At 50.3% G+C, this 18,912-nt stretch overlaps 1 protein-coding gene across 1 annotated transcript in view; it reads left to right on the top strand.

Annotated features, from left to right (window-relative positions):
- The window catches only part of arhgef12b (Rho guanine nucleotide exchange factor (GEF) 12b), an 83,537-nt gene extending 64,888 nt beyond the window's left edge, over positions 1 to 18,649 (top strand). The window contains exons 21-43 of the mRNA XM_064349569.1: positions 242 to 347; positions 856 to 923; positions 972 to 1,047; positions 1,737 to 1,887; positions 2,518 to 2,553; positions 3,413 to 3,570; positions 3,808 to 3,954; positions 4,202 to 4,287; positions 5,501 to 5,626; positions 6,068 to 6,182; positions 6,962 to 7,062; positions 7,224 to 7,301; positions 7,574 to 7,649; positions 9,715 to 9,882; positions 10,731 to 10,818; positions 10,918 to 10,995; positions 11,144 to 11,235; positions 11,445 to 11,702; positions 12,176 to 12,421; positions 12,938 to 13,170; positions 14,404 to 14,473; positions 15,196 to 16,750; positions 16,866 to 18,649. Of these exons, the coding sequence (XP_064205639.1) occupies positions 242 to 347; positions 856 to 923; positions 972 to 1,047; positions 1,737 to 1,887; positions 2,518 to 2,553; positions 3,413 to 3,570; positions 3,808 to 3,954; positions 4,202 to 4,287; positions 5,501 to 5,626; positions 6,068 to 6,182; positions 6,962 to 7,062; positions 7,224 to 7,301; positions 7,574 to 7,649; positions 9,715 to 9,882; positions 10,731 to 10,818; positions 10,918 to 10,995; positions 11,144 to 11,235; positions 11,445 to 11,702; positions 12,176 to 12,421; positions 12,938 to 13,170; positions 14,404 to 14,473; positions 15,196 to 15,206 (2,568 nt within the window). The 3' untranslated portion in view covers positions 15,207 to 16,750; positions 16,866 to 18,649. The remainder of the gene's footprint in view (positions 1 to 241; positions 348 to 855; positions 924 to 971; positions 1,048 to 1,736; positions 1,888 to 2,517; positions 2,554 to 3,412; positions 3,571 to 3,807; positions 3,955 to 4,201; positions 4,288 to 5,500; positions 5,627 to 6,067; positions 6,183 to 6,961; positions 7,063 to 7,223; positions 7,302 to 7,573; positions 7,650 to 9,714; positions 9,883 to 10,730; positions 10,819 to 10,917; positions 10,996 to 11,143; positions 11,236 to 11,444; positions 11,703 to 12,175; positions 12,422 to 12,937; positions 13,171 to 14,403; positions 14,474 to 15,195; positions 16,751 to 16,865) is intronic.
- Positions 18,650 to 18,912: the final 263 nt, after the last annotated feature.

Raw genomic sequence — 18,912 nt, 5'->3', positions numbered from 1 at the left:
CACAGCATCACCGTCATACACACACACACTCACAAACACACAGACACACACGTGGTTGCACGTCCGCAGACATACACGTGTGCACATACGCACTCACGCATGCATGCACGTACAGACACACACATGCACATGCACATGCGCGCACACACACACACTCACAAACACACAGTACTCAGTTCCACTGATGCAGAGAGGCTGCTGTGGGAATCTGGTTATGATTTGTGTCTTCCCCGTTGAGCAGAAGAGCATAAAGATTGAAAAAGAAGGGGAAGAGAAAGTGAAGAAGCCTCGATTTCCCAGCATCCTCGGTCCTCCCAGGCGACCCAGTCGAATCGACGCCCCCTCGAGTAAGTGCCCACCCTGCCCCTCCACTGCCCCCCCAAGTGTATCAATCAATCAATCAGTCAATACATAAAAATTCATTTTGATTGATTGATGGGGCAGAATTTATCCTTGGACAGACATGGACAGATATTTTACACACAGAGCACAAAGTGACTTAGATTGTCCTGTTCATGGAACTGCTTCAGGAGCGTCCCAGGAGAGAGGAGAGCTGGCTGTGTGACGCTGGCTGTGTGCTTCATATGTCTTCATATGAGACAGGCTGGAGCAGCAGCGTTGTGCTTGTGCAGCAAGACCCTGTTACTCAGTGTGTGTGTGTGCTCAGGCTTGTCTGTGTTTGTGTTTTTGTGTGTCTGTGTGTGTGCGCGCGGTTGTCTATGTGTGTGTGTGTTTGCGTGCTTGTTTGCGTGTGCTCGCGTGCGCTCATGCGTGTGCGCTTGTTTGTGTGTGTGTGTGCTCGCGTGTGCGTGTTTGCGTGTGCGCGTGCGCTTGTTTGCGTGTGCACGCGTGCAGTAGGCAGAGCCATGGAGATTAATAAGCCGCGGCCGCAGAAGCAGCTGTCCCAGCCAGCGATGAACATCGCGGAGACGCGCTAGGCGCACGCGGGCAGCAGTCCAGTGAGGCTCGAGACCCGGCGCCACCACTCCTCCCTCAGCTACTCGCACACCCAGAGCCCCGAGGGAGGCGGCCGCGATTCGGACAGCGGTGAGAGACCTGAGCGCCATTCTCTGTCTCCCTCCGTCCTTCACTGCCTTCCCTACCGCCTCCTCTCCTCCTCCTTCACGCTCTCTCTCCAGCTCTCCCACCCTCCCTCTCTCTCCCTCTCCCTCCAGCTCTCTCTCCCTCCCTCTTTCTCTCTTCCAGGGTTCTTTTGTTTTTTGTTTTGTTTTTTTGTCAGGTCTTTTTGTTTTTCTTTTCTGTGTTGGTATCTCTCTCTCCTTTCCTCCCTACACTGTGTCCCTCTCTCCATCTCTTTGTTTCTCTCTTGGCTTGTCTCTTGTCTGCGTCTGTTTGGACATGTTTTCTGCATCAGGGCTCTGTAGTGAGGTACTTACGAGCTCTTGCGCTGGCACTCGCACGGAGCTCCGTTTTGAAAATAATTGCCATGTTTATGTTTTTTCGTGCTCGTAATTGGCTGCTGCCCGAATGGAAGTTCATTGCTTTGTGGTCAAGGTTTGCCTTTAAAAAGGCTTTCCTTTCCATCTGAATTACACTCGCAGAACATGGTTGTCTTTTGTGGCTTGTTGTAGACCTGTAACTGCTGCATTGGTACTTTTTTGTTTAAGTTTTCTGAATGAAAAGGGTGTTTCGTAAAAAATAAAGATCTAGTTTAAATGCCCTGACAGCGGAGTGTAAGTGGGTTTAAGGTAAGCCTGTTCTCTCTCCCCCCCCAGGCCTCACGCCCTCCTCCGCCCTCCCCAGGGTGGGCGAGGGCCTGCACACGAGCGACGCCCTGGACGGCACGCCCCACACGCCCAGCACTCACTTCGACTTCAGCTCCTGCAGCGTGGAGCAGAGGCAGGACGAGGAGCGCGACAGCGACAGGTAAGCAAACCTGGCCTACCTGCGGTTACTCACTCACCTGGCCTACCTGCGGTTACTCACCTCACTCTGCCTCACCTGAGTTACTCACCCCACCACTGGCCTACCTGCGGTTACTCACTCACCTGGCCTACCTGGAGTTACTCACACCGCCTACCTGCAGTCCACGACCTGCCATGGCTACTCACACACCTGGCCTACCTGCGGTTACTCACACACCTGGCCTACCTGCGGTTACTCACTCACCTGGCCTACCTGCGGTTACTCACTCACCTGGCCTACCTGGAGTTACTCACACACCTGGCCTACCTGCGGTTACTCACACACCTGGCCAACTGCAGTTACTCATGCACCGGGCCTTCCTGGAGTTAGTCACACACCGGGCAATACCTGAAATTACTCACACACCTGGCTGTACGCGGAGTTACACACTCACCTGGCCGTACATGGAGTTACACACCTGTCCCTACCTGGAGTTACTATCACACCTGGCTGTATCTGGAGCTGGTTATTTGCGTACCTGAACATGCCTGCAGTTACTCAGTCACACACCTGAAAACGTAGTTTAGGCAGTGGACTCAGCCCAGGTGTGGTATGAGGGCTGTGCGCTGATCAGTCTGTGCTGTTCTTCAGGGCTCCGGACGGGGGCACACCCAGGCCCATCAGGAGGTAAGTCTGTCTGCCTATCTGCCTGCCTGCCTGCCTGCCTGTCTGTCTGTCTGTCTGTCTGTCTGTCTGTCTTCTGTCCTTCTGTGTACAAGACAGCTGCTGTGGATGTACTGTACTGTTAAAGTGCAGTCTTGAACAGACTGTGAGTGAATGCGCTTGTCTGTGTGTGATGTTTACCTGCCAGCTGGCTGGGCAGCCTGTGTGTGTGTGTGTGTGTGTACGTGCATCTGTGTGTATGTCCTGCCCTCTCCCTCTATCTCTTCTGCATTCCTTACACCTTGTTCTCCTATCCTCTCTCACCAACTGTCATGTTATCTTTTCAGTAGCAGTAAAAACAAGGCAGCTGTAATGCAACTGTAATCTCGTTAAGCTTCGTAGCAAACATCTAAATATGTCTGTAATTACAGGCTCTTGTGCTTCTTGGTGTCCTTTGTGTCTGCAGTGTTTAAAATTTTTTTTAAAAACCAAAGTTAATTTGCCCCTTCAGTTAACTAGTCATTTTATTTGGGTTTTTATACAGTTTGTGCAATTAAGAAAAAATAGCTTGTAACATATTCCCAAATGCAGTTTTACATTCTAATAACCCAGTTTTACAAGGATATTTATTGTTCTTGGGCTTTAAGCTCAGTCAAAATAAGAATGCAGTATAGGGGTGACTAAATTCTTGTCACGGTGATCTTTGACCTCTCTCTCTCTCTCTCTCTTTCTCTCTTTATCTCCCTCCCTCCCTCTCTCTCCATCTCTCTCCCCCTCTCTCTCTGTCTCTCTCCCTCCCTCCTCCTCCTCCTCTCTCTCTCTTGTCTCTCTCTCCCCCCTCTCTCTCTGTGTCTCTCTCTCTCCCTCTCTCTCTCTCTCTCAGAATGGACACTCTGGGCAGTGCTGAGCTCCAGAGCGAGGATGACCAGGGTAATGAAACGGAGCTGGAGCAGGACCCGCCCAACTGGCAGCAGCTCGTGAGCCGGGAGGTGCTGGCTGGGCTCACGCCGCACGAGATCAAGAGACAGGAAGTCATCAACGGTGAGGCGCTTCCCCTTCAGCCCAGGGGCATTGTGGGTAGAGCTCTCGCATGCTCTCTCAGCCTGAGGGAATGGAACTCATAAAGCCATATTTGTAGAACATTTTGGATATGGTCAAAGTTGTGATCTGACTCTGTTTACTGCAGGATGGTGGGTGTGATCTGATGTTACCATAGTGACAGTGAGGTAACAAAGGAAAGGGGTGTGTCCTGATAGAGAAGGTGTTTGTGGTTTGCAGAGCTGTTCTACACGGAGCGTGCTCACTTGCGCACGCTCAAGGTGCTGGACAGTGTGTTCTGTCAGAAGCTCACCAGAGAAGCCATCCTTCCTGCTGCAGACATCAAGAACATCTTCACCAACCTGGAGGAAATCGTTCAGCTGCACGGTACCCAGAATCACACTTGCCCACTGGCAGACTGTACACTGACACACTGACAGACTGTACACTGACACACTGGAGCCACACACTGATCCCACACTGACTGACTGTACACTGACACACTGATCACACTGGCAGTCTGCTCACTGACGCACCGATTACGCGCTGCCTCATACAGTCCTGTTTATTGAACCTCAGGCCACATAAATGCCGAATCCCATCTGATTTATCCGTGCGTGCGCTTGTCCTGCAGTTTCCATATCTGACCAGATGAGTGCGATCAGGAAGAAGACCGAGACGACGGTCGTGGACCTGATAGGAGACGACCTGCTGTCCTGGGTAATGCCTGCCTGAGAATGTACCCCCAGTAAATTACCCTACGGGCTTTGCAAGTCTGCAACGCCTGTAGATACAGCAGTTTGTGCTTTTTGTTGGGAGGGGCCTATGCCGTGTCATATGATTCAGGCCAAAGGCCAAATCGTTATTTCAGGAGCTGCTGGTGTTTGACAGGGACGTAATTGTTGATCGAGCGTTATATTATAATTTTGAATGCCCAGTGCTGAGCATAAACAGCACCAGGTTTGTGGGAATTGTTGCGGCTTAATTCTGCGCCACTGCGTTTCTAACACCCAGCATACATTTGGGTTAAACTTGCTGAGTCAAACTTGCACAACGCCAAAAAAAAAAAAACTCCTAAAAAGCAAATACCATATCTGACGGCCAGATTCCTGTCAAAGACATCTGGAATGTGCTCGTCAGCGGGCCCATCGCCGCTGCTCTTGCTGAGCAGATGCACCCACTAATATGTTTATCATGGACAGCAGCCATATTGCCTGTGACCTAGTCGAACAGCCCGTAAAGCATTTCTCTTTACAGAAACAGCTTGATCCAGCTGCTTTTTTTAAAAAACACACCGCAGTTTGGCCAAGCGAAGCGTCTGGCTGCAGATTCTGGTGTCTGTGCTGCTCAGCTCTCCTGTGTGAGTCCTGCTGGAAAAGGCTGCAGAGGCGAGCGACTCTGTGAGCCATAGGGGAGACATGGGGGGGAAGAGCGCTGTGTTTTTAAATGGGTAGTGAGTGAGTGACACAGCCGGGACCCGCTCATGACTCGGTACCCCTCTGGCCACTCGGTCAGCCATCTTCCAGTAACTCAGTAAATTGGCCCCTGACATAGTTACTCAGCAAGCGTTCCTCTGGTGACTCTGTCAGCACTACCCAAGTTCCAGTGACTCAGTTGATACTCCCAAGTCCCAGTGATTCAGTACTCCAACTCCCAGTGACTCAGTCAATACTCCCAAGTCCCATTGACTCAGTTAATACTCCCAAGACTCAGTGACTCAGTCAGTACTCCCAAGTCCCAGTGATTCAGCCAGTGCTCCCAAGACTCAGCCAGTACTCAGAGATTCAGCATCGATGATAAAACTGGCTGTTCCTCATGCGACTCAGTTCATTGGCCCTGCCAGTTCTGCTTCGGGTCAGTGTAAGCTCCCACTTTAATCCGGCGCGGTCACCGTGGCGACTCGCGCTGATGTTTGTTGGGCGGGGTTTTCCAGTTCGGCGGCGGCGAGGAGGAGAAGATCAAGCGAGCGGTCGGCACCTTCTGCAGCAACCAGCCCTTCGCCCTGGAGCTCATCAAGACCCGGCAGAAGAAGGACACGCGCTTCTCCTCCTTCATGCTGGTAGGGAGGGGCGGCTCAGAGAGGTGCATGCTGGGAACAGGAGCCGGGCACGGTCGAAAGACGGCATGTCGAGCATAGACACTGCAGGCTTGCATAGACATGGAGAACAGCGTGTGTTAATGACAAGCCTATTCTCTGCCCTCAGGACCTCCGTAACATTATGAAGCACTTAGTTGAAGCCCATTTTCTTGCATATAGTTTGATATTCAAATGAAATGTTGGCATCAGGAAAAGCCTGGATTAAATATAGCACATCAAGCCATTCAAATACATGACGCAGTTCCTGCTAAAAGCAGCTCATCCCTGTGAAGAGGGGTTTTTCTGCCTTGTGTGTGGAAGAGGGCTGATGATGAAAGGAGCGTTGGAAAGGTGGTGTGGGGCGTAATGCTGGGAGGGTTCGGGCGCTGACGCCGCGGTGGGCGGGACTCTTCTTACCCGCAGGAGGCGGAGAGTAACCGCCTGTGCCGCAGGCTCCAGCTGAAGGACATCATCCCGGCCGAGATGCAGAGGCTCACCAAGTACCCCCTCCTCCTGGAGAACATCGCCAAGTACACAGGTGCAGTACCCAGGCCTGCCTGCGGGGGGGCCGCTGTGCGTGGTCCTGTTCGAGCGCACGCGATGACTCAAACCCTAGCCTCTCCTGGGCCAGAGCCCCTCGCCGTGGCAATAAAGGCTCATTGAGGGCTTTACGGTTCCTCAGCAGGATGATCTGAATTCTAATAACACATCATGTTTGGTATTTAAGAATTAACATGGATCCAAGTAAGATGCATATCTTCTGATCTGAATTTTATGTTCTTTTAGAGTGAAGTAAAGTGAGTATTAAGCAATCCTTAGCCAAGCCAAAGTTTTTCAACATTCACAGAACATTTTTCATTTATTCATTTATATTTTTTGAGAATTTCAAGAGCTGTTGAATCACAGTAATTTAATCCTATTTTGTCTTACTCTAAATTCATTCACAAGTGAGCAGATGTCATCGCTCCCGTCTGCTGTTTAAGCGGATGACGGGGCTGCTGCGGGGTCTCTGAACCGGGCGGCGGGTTTAGCCTGTCTGCTCCGCTAAACGTGAGGCGTGGCCACCGCTGCTAATACAGAGCCTTATCATGGGCCCGCAGGACTGGCTTATTGATGTGTGTCTCTGCACAATGTGTCGCAGTGCAACGAGAGTCGCTCCAAATAAGAGTGTCTCCTAAATGAGCAACATGTAATTGTTCTTTCTGTGACTGTGTGCGTGCGTGCGGGTGTGTTTGCGTGCGTGCGGGTGTGTTTGTGTGTGTGTGCGTGCGTACGTGTGTGTGTGTGTCTGTGTGTCTGTACATGTGTGTTTCGCAGAGGATGCTGAGGAGAAGGAGAAGGTCAAGAGGGCAGGGGAGTGCTGTAGACAGATACTCAACTATGTCAACCAGGCTGTGAAAGAAGCTGAGAACAAACAGGTGAATGTGGAGGAGAGCAAAATCACACTCACACGCACACACACTCACACTCACACGCACACGCATACTCACACACGTATGTACACACATACGCACACGCGTACACATAAAATTTTACAAAATGGCAGTGGTGTTGATGTCCACTGCTCTATGCCTTGCAGAGGCTGGAAGACTACCAGAGAAGGCTAGACCTGTCATCATTGAAACAGAGCGAGAACCCCATGATCTCGGAGTTCAAGGTACTGTAAGCCACCGTCCAATCACAAATCGTTTTACTAAAAAACCAATTCCAACCAAAGTGTGTGGTGTATTGTGTAAGCAAGATATTTTTAAGGAATGTTGTCATTTGTAAAATACGCAATATATTTTTGTGGATGTAAAAATATTGTGTGTTAGTAAATATGAGCTTTGCTGCCGCATTGCTATGGAAATGTGTATGTGAATGAAATATCTGTGTGAAGTGTCGGTGGGGGGAGGTTTCTGGAAGTTTCATGGCCATGCTCTTCCACAGAATCTGGACTTGACCAAGAGGAAGATGGTGCATGAGGGACCTCTCTCCTGGAAGGTCAACAAAGATAAGACAATCGGTACGTAACCCTGACAACTGATAAGACAGTCAGTATGTAACCGTGACAACAGACAAGACAATCGATACAACAACTGTGACAACAAAGCCAAGAAAATCAGTACGTATCCATGACAGCAAGGTCAATTACATATCCATGCAAGTCAGACATGATAATCAGTAGGTAACTGTAACAGGAAAGACAACTCAATTGACATGCGACCATGAAGCATGCCATTATTTCACGTGTATGCAGTATTATGGATTCTAAAATAAGTCATTTCGCACAACATTTGCCCAAAATTGGGAATGTCTCTGGGTAACACTTGCAGTATGCGAACAGTATTTTTCTTTTGAAGATACTTGCAAATAACCTTTGAGGTTGACAGTTATGAACAACTTCTGCATTGAATGCGATATGCAGAACCAGTTTTTTTCTCCTGCTGAACACCTACTGCATATCCAGTAAGAGGGAAATTGCTTTTCCGTTCTGACTGACAAAGAAATAAAAAGTTTTGTAGCCGTCGTAAATAATCGTTGAAACATAGATTTGGGCCAAAAGTATTTATGTAGCCTATAAATTTCTTGCTGAACACGTTCTTTTTAATGCTCGACATGAGAAGGAATAATTGATTTTTAACAAAAGAACGTGGAGTGTTTGCCAAGGGCCGGGAGGGAGAGCGCTGGTGTTTATTTGTGCTGGTGTTTCGCGGCAGCGCAGTGGTAATTGCATTGAAGGCAATATCAGTGACAGTGATTAAGCAGCGTAATGAAAAACACTTTCCCGAGCCGTAATGGCGGCTGCGGGAAGCTCCTTATGCCAGCCTGGTGAGCGAGTGTGACAGTTACTGACGTACTGCCCCCTGGCTTTGCTGTCTGTCCCAACCTGCTTCACGAAGGAAACGCTTTCTTTCATAGCGGTTTCATACAGATCGTAATTCGCAGACCACATCAGCAACGTGTATGTTTGAACAAAATGACTGTAAATGTGGGTTTCATGCTAGTTTCTTCACGCTGGAGTCTGCGTTATAGCTTCACACGGAACGGTTGGCAGGTGGACGGGACTGTGGTTGTAACAATGTCTTAATTGTAGATTGTGTTGGGGTTTTTTGAGCGTCGTAATTGCTGGATTTGATGCGGATGTCACCGGCACACCGTATGACTGAAAAATGCATCGTCTTCACTGCGTCGCTGTGAAATTGTTTTCTGCTGTAGTGACTCTGTGAGACAGTAAAAAAAAAAAAAACGTATTTAAAGTAGTTCCCGTGTGAAGATTTGGCAACAACAAGTGCCCTGCAGCGTTGGGTTATAGACGTCAGTGCTGCACGTGTTCCACACAAACGGTGTTCAGTTCAGCGGCCTTGTTCCGGCATGGAGCGCCATCTTCATCTCCAGGCCTGGTTCTGGCACACTCTCGCCGATTCCTACCTGGATGTTTATTGCTCCTGGCAGTTGCTGGTAGCATTCATTAAGAACGGGGCTTTTAATGGCTCTCAATGGCTTTCGCATGAGGCACATGTTCTTACACAAGCGAATGCTCTGCCGGTGCCGCCCGTGGCCGGCAGCCCTGCGGAGCGCCCTGGAATCGGCAGGTCTCAGTTGGGGTAGAGTCATGGTCAGGCTGGCCCGTCAGCTGCCTGCAGTGTTGACCGTGCCAGCGGTGTGCGGCGGTGCCGGGGGCATTTCAGAGGAACTGCACACTTCCTTCACCCTCCCCACAGTTCTGTTTACGATGACAGCTGTGCGTTCTGGGCGGAGCAGTGAGTTAGTGAGCGAGCTGGACGGTTAATTCACTGCAGGAGCCGTGCACCGTGTTTTAGCGGTCTGTGATAAAGGTCTGTGTTAGAGGTCTGCGTAGCGGTCTATGTTAGTTGTTTGTGTTAGTGGCCTGTATTAGCAATCTGTGTTAGTGGTCTGTGTTAGCGGTCTGCATTAGCAGTCTGCGTTAGCGGTCTGTGAGACGGGCTGTTTCTCATGGTCTGTGATAGCAGTCTGTATTAGCGGCCTGTGTTAGAAGTCTGTGTTAGCGGTCTGCATTAGCAGTCTGCGTTAGCGGTCTGTGAGACGGGCTGTTTCTCTCCCCGCAGAGCTGTACACGCTGCTCCTGGAGGACATCCTGGTGCTGCTGCAGAAGCAGGACGAGCGCCTGGTGCTCAAGTGCCACAGCAAGAACCTGGCAGGCACGGCCGACACCAAGCACATCTTCAGCCCCATCATCAAGCTCAACACCGTGCTGGTGCGCTCCGTCGCTACAGGTGAGACTCGGCCCCGCCCACACACACACACACACACACATACGCGTACACACACACACACACACATACACACACACACATATACACACACACACACACACACACATACACACACACGCACGCACGCACGCACGCACGCAGGCACACACACATACACGCATACACACACACATATACACACACACACACACACATACGCACGCACGCACGCACGCACGCACACACACACATACACACACACACACACATATATGCGCACGCACGCACACACACATACACGCATATACACGCATATACACACACACACACACACACATATATGCGCACGCACGCACACACACATACACGCATATACACACACACACACACACACACGTGCGCACACACACACCTGTGTACCTGTCTGTCCCCAGGGTTTAGTTCACATATTTATCTACTCCACCTCAGCATCCCAACCCCTCTAAGGAAATCCAGAATTAATTTCAAGCTACATTTAGATACTTGGATAGATGTTCTTTATTGTTATTTATTTTATTTGTTTAGCTTTTCTTTGTGTATACAGTCATTTACTATTGAGTTAACGGCCCGTGCTATCTGTTAAAGAATCCATGGCAAACCCTCGTAAAAAGGTGTAATCGGTGGGGTCTGTCTGGGAATTTTCAGGGCCTACCATAAATTCAGCTTTCCACAGTACAGCGATTGGTGCGCGCAGTGAGCAATTGGAATTATTCCAAGTAATCATTTCATTTGAGCGAACGCTCGCTTTCTCCCTGACCGGAGTTAATCGAGGCTTTAACCACCGTGCAATTCCTCTGTGCTCTCTCCCCCCCCCCCCTCGCCCCCCCCAGACAACAAATCCTTCTTTGTGCTGTCCATGTCCGATAACGGAGCCCAGATCTATGAGCTGATGGCGCAGACTGTGTCCGAACAGAGAACGTGAGTCCATTCACCCGTTCGCCGTTTAGCTGTGAGTCGTAAAATCGCAGCTCGTCGTCGATGCGCAGCTCACCGTGCATCTTGCCCTCCATCCACCAGGTGGCAGTGTCTGATCACGCAAAGGGCGGACTCCATGAAGACGAAAGCGCACAATGTCATTCCTTTACCTCAGACGGAGTAAGTCCCTCGTGTCCTCGCTCTGCGTGCACGGGTCTCGCCTCGTTTTTTGTTGTACTCTTTCTTGGCTTTTCAGTTTTTTGCTGGTTTTTTTTCATTCTGCTGACCTTGAAAATGGGCCTTTTCTGACGTGTTTTGCTTCCTTCAGCGGGGAGCGCGACGCAGTGGAGATGATCGGCGCCGGAGTCAAACTGAACAAGGACCCGGACCGCACTTCCACCGGAAGCATCCAGTCCCCTGGTGTGTGGATTGTTGATCATTCCTGTGTGCAGTTTGTGTGGCCTTCTTCAAGACCGCTGCTGTCTGGCATTACTGGACAGACAACGGGCTCCGTTACGCGCATGTTGAATGTGTGGAGAGCATCATGAGTAACGTGCGCTGTGAGAAACGCGTGGCGTGTGTGAGGAGTACCGTTGTGCGAAATGCTTTTCGTTTTGTTCCGCACACAGAGAAGGATGGCAGCGCCTCTTCCGCAGGGGTGACGCAGACCCCGCCCCCGGGGTCCAACCCCTTCGAGGAGATCAAAGCGGAGGAGGAAGGGGCGGAGCTGGAGCGGGAGGGGGAGGAGGTGCCGTACCTGGAGCCCGACCTCGCCGACAGGCTGCCCTTCCTGCCGCAGAGGTCGCGCCAGGGCGTGGCCGTGGACGACGACGACGCCGACCCCTTCTGCTTGCCCCCCTCCAGAGCGGAGGAGGCCCTGCGCACCTGTGAGTGAGAGAGAGAGAGAGGGAGAGAGAGAGAGAGCGAGAGAGAGAGAGAGAGAGAGAGAGAGAGGGAGAGAGAGATATAGAGAGAGAGAGAGAGCGCGAGAGAGAGAGTGAGAGAGATATAGAGAGAGAGAGAGAGAGAGAGGTGGCCTGTAGTTACATTACTGAAGCTGCGCCTACCACAAGACCCCACCGTTCTGTGCTTGACCGTCAGCCACAGTGTTCTTCCACCGTTTGTGTCATCATCTGTGCTGTCAGTCACCCCCACACACTATCATACCTGCACAGCCTGTTATAATGTAACTAGACTCAGGGCTGAGTTACCACTGCACTGGGGCAGTGTCGTTCCTGCACTGCGGGATATATCTGACATGCTCTCATATTCTGTCTCCCTCCCCCCCCCCCCTCTCTCTCTCTCTCTCCCCCTCCCTCCCTACCCCTGCTTCTCTCTCTCTCCCCCCCCTCCGTCACAGTGGCTACTCTACGGCAGGTCCTGGTAAGCCAGATGATGGCCCAGGAGGAGGGCGAGAGGGCGGGGCGAGCCGGCGGGGGCGGGCGGCTCCTGAGGACCACCTCCCTGAGGGGCCCCATGGAGAGCACGGGGGCCCGGGTGTCCTCGGCCCCGCTCCGGTCCCCGGAGAACGGAGGCGGGAGGGAGGAGGCGGCTCGAGCGCTGGCCTCCGGGGACACGGGCTTCTTCGAGAGCTCGGAGGACTGCGGTGAGCGCGTGGCGCATGGCGTCCCCCCGTCACATGACCTCTGCGTCTAACCTCTCTTCGGTTCAAACCGCGTGTCACTTCTGTGGCTTCATTATGTACCGCAGTACCGAAGCTGGGCTGCCATTTTCAGTACACGATAACTGTAATAGCGGTGACATTTACATAAACGCTGTTGACTGGGAGAGTGGTTAACAAACTAAGACAAAGAGAAGGAAAGTTTGAGCAGAAAACGAAGGACAGGCTTCTGCCTCCGCGTCCCGCCTCTCCCTTTATTGAAAAGCTGTTATTGATTCTGGATGTTTGCTGACTGTCCTTCAGGCTGTGGCAGGCAAACACGTACAGGTTTGCTGTCTGCTCCTCCTCCTCTCCCTGAAAGAAGAGGTTACTACTCTTGGAAAAGAGGGTTGTAAATTGCAGTGTCTGGACTTCTTTTTTTTTTGGGAAATAGCCCTTGCCTGCGTTGATGTATTGTACAGGGTAACAAGAACTCTCTCTCCCCCCGTTTGTCTTTCTCAGCAGGTAGCTATATGGTTCTGGAAGGATACGGGGGCTTGGGGGAGAGCAGCACCGATGAGGACCTCCAGGGCGGCGAGAAAGAGCTGGGAGCTCGATGGGTCTCGGCGGCAGACTCCGGGATCGACCTGAAGAAGCTGCTCTCAGCCTCCTCGCAGCCAGGGGGCGCCCCTAACCTCGGCCGGCAGGTCATGACACACCTGCGCGTGCTGCAGGCCAGCCTGCAATACCTGAAGGTAAAGTCCAAAGACTCCGCCCAGCCACGTCCAGGCACCGCTGGCTGTACCCTGCCTGGAGTAGGTCTGTCCAGACTAGCCACCTCATTTATGCCGGGGTGTGGACTTCCTTAGCATCCATATTGCCAGCTTCTACATGTTGAGCTAGGGGTTGGGCTTTGGGTTAGGTTTCGGGTTTGGGGTTTGGGTGGGAGTTAGCTCAGGGTTTGGTCTGTCAGAAATCCTATTGAGAAGAAAATGATGCATTTGCCTACTAGTCTTCACATTTCCTTGAGGGTCGATTTTTTGTTTGTCAGGGTGTTTTCTCATATAGTTCTTTTAAAATGCGCCAAACCAGAACCAAATGGATCAAAAAAGTGAACCAGCTGCAAATGAACTCTTGTTCAGTGTTCACATTGTAAGTGGACTTGAAAGAGGACTCCGCTGTCTTTTTGGTCCACTTAAGCATTGATGAGATGTGTTGTGTTCACACAACAGCTTCTTTAGAACTCAGACCCCACTGCTGTAACGCTGGATTATGGACAGGGGTTAGCAGAAGTGGCACTTTTAGCCAATTTTATGTCCTAATGGAATACATAATAGGTTGGCATCTGCACTGTTATGACATAAAATTGGTTTGCATTTTTATTTTTTTTTGCTGTTAATGCGTACTTGTATACCACTTATATCAAACCCTGATTATGTGTAATTTTCTTCAAGATGGCCTCTGCAGATCTTTATCATTTGGTTGTGCTACATTTTGAGGAAGCTGATGCAAGGAGAGCACAGGTTTCTTCTGACCTAACCATCCCCCCCGAACACCGCCAGCAGCCATTCTGATATTTCTTTTTAGCCGGGTACGCTGCAGCTGCACGTAATCAACGTACAGCAAGTCTCAGGGTATTAACAGCGCACAGAAGAATGCAAAGCGGACTGGGGCCACTTTGTGTTCACAATGCACAAATTAAGCGGACCCCGAAAAGAACCACAGATGAATCTCCCGTTTCAGAGGGAAAAAATGGCACGCCATCGGTCTTGAGAGGCTGAAATGACCCGTGTGTGAAAACACCCTTGATCTACTTCAGTGGGTGGTAGTCTAGTGTGTTTCCTGTGTTATGACAAAGATTCTAGTTCTAGCGGCTATTGGAGTCCCCAGCCTCACCTCCCTTGTCCTAAAATAGATTAGCTTGCTTCCTGGCACTATGCAAATTTTGCCACAAGCTCTGAAACATTGTGACTTTTATCTCTTTCCAGGATGTGGAGAACAGATATAACCAACTACGCCAAAGTATGGCAGCAGCTACTGACACAGACGAGAACAAAGGTACTTTGCTGCTTCTCCTCCCTTCCCCCCCTTTTGTCTCTCTTCCTTCCATCTTTGACCCATCCATCCGTACGGCATCACCCTGCTGTAAAGAGCAGGAGTGGGGAGAGAAACCCTCAAATGTCGGTGAGAAAAAAAACTCCCCGACGGGGAGAAATCTCAGGAGGAGGCCGGCCATGGAGGGGCAGCCCGCGTTGAAGGCTGGCCGGCCTGGTGTTAATGCGGCCGCTGAACTGGCAGTAAGCCTCGTCTCGCCGCGCCCCGGTTGCTTGGCCCCCTTACCGCGCGGTTTGCACTGTCCCGCCGTTCGACGGGCGGCCCCCCCGTCTTCACAGCCGTGGATTCTGGCGTAAACACGCACGGCGGAAGGAGAATTACACTGATTGTAATGTAATTGCCGCCAGCAGATTTTGATTTTGGATTGAAGTGGGAGGTGGCGGGTGAGTGCAGATTCGCTCGGCTTTCCCCTGGTGGTGGAATGAGCTTGCTTAATTCAGGAGGAGTTTGGATTTAATTTTGCGCAGACAGTGGAGACCGTGATGTGAGGCTTCCATCTGTGGAGCACTAGCTGGCTCTGTGCCATGCGAAGAACACCTGTGGAATAATGAAAACTGGTGCCTCTCTCCCCCCCTCTCTCTCTCTGTATCTCTCTCTCTCACTGTCTGTCACTCTCTCTCTGTATCTCTCTCTCTCTGTCTGTCTCTCTCTCTCTCTCTCTCCAGACAAGAGTTAGTGCTGGCGGAGCTGCCCAGGCCCTGTGTCCAAACATGAGGGAAGCGATGGGGATGGAGGGAGGGGCAGCCTCTTGTCTCTCTCCTTTGGGATGTCCCATTACAGCCTGTGCCCCTAATCCCCCCACCTCCCACCAGCCAACCCCCCCCTCCCCAAATTACTGCTGAGCCCCTAACCTCACAGAGACTGAAGAGAGCGAGTGAGAGGGATGGAGGAGGGGCTTCCAAGAGGCTCCTCCCCTCTGCCAGCACAAGGCAATCAGGGAGACAGACTGCCCTCAGATGCATGCTCTGGCCCCGCCTCTACCACAGTGACCCCACCCAACCCTACCATTTTTGGGTCCACCCAGCCTCCCCCTCCCCCCTTCATTCTACCAATCCGAACAAAAACGAACTATACCAAAATGTATAAAGCTTTGTGTTTAGAATATATTAAACACAGAAACAAGAAGAAAAAAGAACAAGGAAATTTTAAAATAATGTATTTAGATTTTGTTTTGGTTTTCTTTTTTTTCTTTTTTTACCCCGAGATGTATTTATTTCATTTTTTTTCTGTCATTGTCCTTTGTCGTCGTCATGGATGTTGTTCTGATTATTGGCCCCCCAGTGTCCCCTTGCATGCGTTTTGACCTTTTGGAACCTTTGCTGCCTCCGACCCCGTCCCACAGCGATCACGCCCTCAGGAGGGAACCGATGAGCCCCCCCCACCCACTCCAGCTGCATTCGCGCCCCACTCAGCGCTAATGTTGCGCAGCTTCTCCTCTCCCTTCTCGGGGCCCCTCCCGCTCGATGGCTCCTAGCTCGCCAGAAATCGGAGGCGCCATCGCTTTCAGGCCGCCTCTGATCATGGACGCCTGTTTAGGAAACGGAAGCCCCTGTTCTGAGCCTGAGGTGAAGGCAAGAGCTAAATGCCAGTTTGGATCTCTGTGACCCTGGCGGCCTCTGTGAGGAACATGGCGGCCTCTGTGAGCTTCTAAAAAAAGATTATTCGGCTGCGAGAGCGTTGCTCGTTTTGCTGTTCATCCTCACGAGGTTGTGCCGAAACGCAGCCTGTGTGTGTGAGAGAGAGAGCTCCAGCTCCCCACGACCTGCACTGTCAGCCAGGCTGGTCTGTGTGTGTGAGAGAGAGAGCTACCCATGGCCTGCACTGTCAGCCAGGCTGGTCTGTGTGTGTGAGAGAGAGAGCTACCCATGGCCTGCACTGTCAGCCAGGCTGGTCTGTGTGTGTGAGAGAGAGAGCTCCAGCTCCCCACGACCTGCACTGTCAGCCAGGCTGGTCTGTGTGAGAGAGATAGAGCTCCCCATGACCTGCACTGTCAGCCAGGCTGGTCTGTGTGTGTGAGAGAGAGAGCTACCCATGGCCTGCACTGTCAGCCAGGCTGGTCTGTGTGTGTGAGAGAGAGAGCTCCAGCTCCCCACGACCTGCACTGTCAGCCAGGCTGGTCTGTGTGAGAGAGATAGAGCTCCCCATGACCTGCACTGTCAGCCAGGCTGGTCTTGTGTGGAGAGAGAGAGCTACCCATGGCCTGCACTGTCAGCCAGGCTGGTCTGTGTGTGTAGAGAGAGAGCTCCAGCTGCCCACGACCTGCACTGTCAGCCAGGCTGGTCTGTGTGTGTGAGAGAGAGAGCTCCAGCTGCCCACGACCTGCACTGTCAGCCAGGCTGGTCTGTGAGAGAGAGAGAGCTCCCCACAGCCTGCACTGTCAGCCAGGCTGGGCTGTGTGTGGTAGAGAGAGAGCTCCCCATGGCCTGCACTGTCAGCCAGGCTGGTCTGTGTGTGTGAGAGAGAGAGCTACCCATGGCCTGCACTGTCAGCCAGGCTGGTAGTGGCACATCGAGCTGTCAGTCCCATCAGAGAGGAAAGCAAGCCAGGCCTGGCTCTGCAGGACCTTTTTCCCGCTTCTGTCCGTGTGTAAAAATCCCGAGGTCTCATTGCCAATTAAACCAGCTACAGTAGTTTAGCCGCTTTGACGGACACGGAAACCTGGCCTTTGGAGGCGTCTCAGGAATACGGAGTGCATTAATGACTACTCGTGTAGGGATATCACAGCCAGGTTCTTCTGCGCCCATTCCAATTTTCAAGGCAGCCGTATCTTTCTCAGTTCAGTTGTGGTTTGGGGGGGGGGGGTTGAGACCTGAATTTGATTTTTAATAATGAAATTGTTTCCATTCATGTGGCAGAGAAAGGGAACTGTGGGAATATTTCAAATGAAAGTGGCTGAAGGAGTGATGCTGTAGAGACCACACTTATTTTCAGATGCCTCATTTTGAGCTGCCTGAATCCTCCAGTTTTCATTGGTGGTACTTTGGACTTTGTAAGGAATCCACTGCTTTGGAGCCACACAGTGTTATTAGTGTTATAACCAAGGCAAAAGAAGACTGCCTGCTATTCACTTCAATAACTGCCCCTAAAATAATGTATTAATCTTTTTTCCCTTCTGCTGAAGGACAGCCTTCCCGACCTCCAGACATGGAGCTCTGCATTACCCCCCAGAGCAAGGCTCAAGCCCCCTCTCAGCTTTTGAACTGTGTGTGTGTGTGTGTGTGTGTGTGTGCGCACGTGTGGTCGCGTGCCTGCCTGTGTGCGTACATGTTTTTGTTTTTTTTTCTTACCGTGTTACTGTACAACGTCCTTCGGAAACAAGCTACTGAAGACCTTTTCACTCGCAAATGGAGGTTATTGGGTGAGATTGAGGAGTTTGTGGATTTTAGGTTCAGATTGAGGACTTCACAATGGTCAATCTGCTCCAGTTCATACTTCAACCAAGCTACTCCAGTTCATTCTTCAACCAAGTTACAGGACTCTCGTCTGCAAAGGCTTCATCTGGGACACTTGGATTTAAAAATGAAAAAAAAGAAGAAACTAAAAAGCTAAACACATGAATGCAGGAACCTTAAAAAAGGAACTTTGTGGATAATTTTTAATGTAAAAAATGTACAATTATGACCAACACTGCATCTCTTAACTAGACAAAGAAACAACATCTTCATAATTCTTTTTTGTTGTTTTGTTGTTATTTCTTGCTTTCTACATCATACAATCATTTATTCTTTTAACAGAAACTACTAAAAAAGAGGAATAAATAAAAAGACTGCAAAGTATCCCTAAAAATATTAATGCAATCTGTATTTTTATTGCTCATTTTGTCTAGACGTTTGAGGTATATTTTTTATTAATTATTATGAATATTATTATTAATATGGTCTTGGTTTCCTGTTCAAAACATGAATGATAGCTCTTTTAGTTGAGATATTCTATTTGAACAAACTGATATATTGTTCAATACGAAAGACAAGATGATAAATTGTGTATTTTTTATTTTATTTTACTTTTGTGTGGGGTGGGGTGGGGGGATATGAGAACTGGGATGCAGATTCTCGGCCAAAAAAAATACAAAACAAAAAAATGTTTAAATATCATTAAACATGCTTGGTGGAAACTTGGTGATGGGACTGCATCTTTATTATAAATAAAAAATAAAAAATGTGTTTTTTTTTTTTTTTTTTAAAGTTACTATCTCAAAGGTAAGGCAAAGTGTCAGGCAATTGGTAGAATGTAGAACGGCATCAGCCAGGTAGTCATTACCATGAAAGAGAACGACTCTAAAGCCTTCAGACACCATAAGCACTTGCTTTCTATTGGCCAAGAAACTTAATATGGTATGTCTGGGCCAATAAAAAAAGGAGTGTGAATGAGAAATTGCATCT

The sequence above is a fragment of the Anguilla rostrata genome, chromosome 9 (genome assembly GCF_018555375.3).
Source record: "Anguilla rostrata isolate EN2019 chromosome 9, ASM1855537v3, whole genome shotgun sequence".
NCBI classification, from domain to species: Eukaryota; Metazoa; Chordata; class Actinopteri; order Anguilliformes; family Anguillidae; genus Anguilla; species Anguilla rostrata.
Note: the sequence above shows the minus strand (reverse complement) of the source record. Positions and strands in the feature narration are given on the sequence as shown.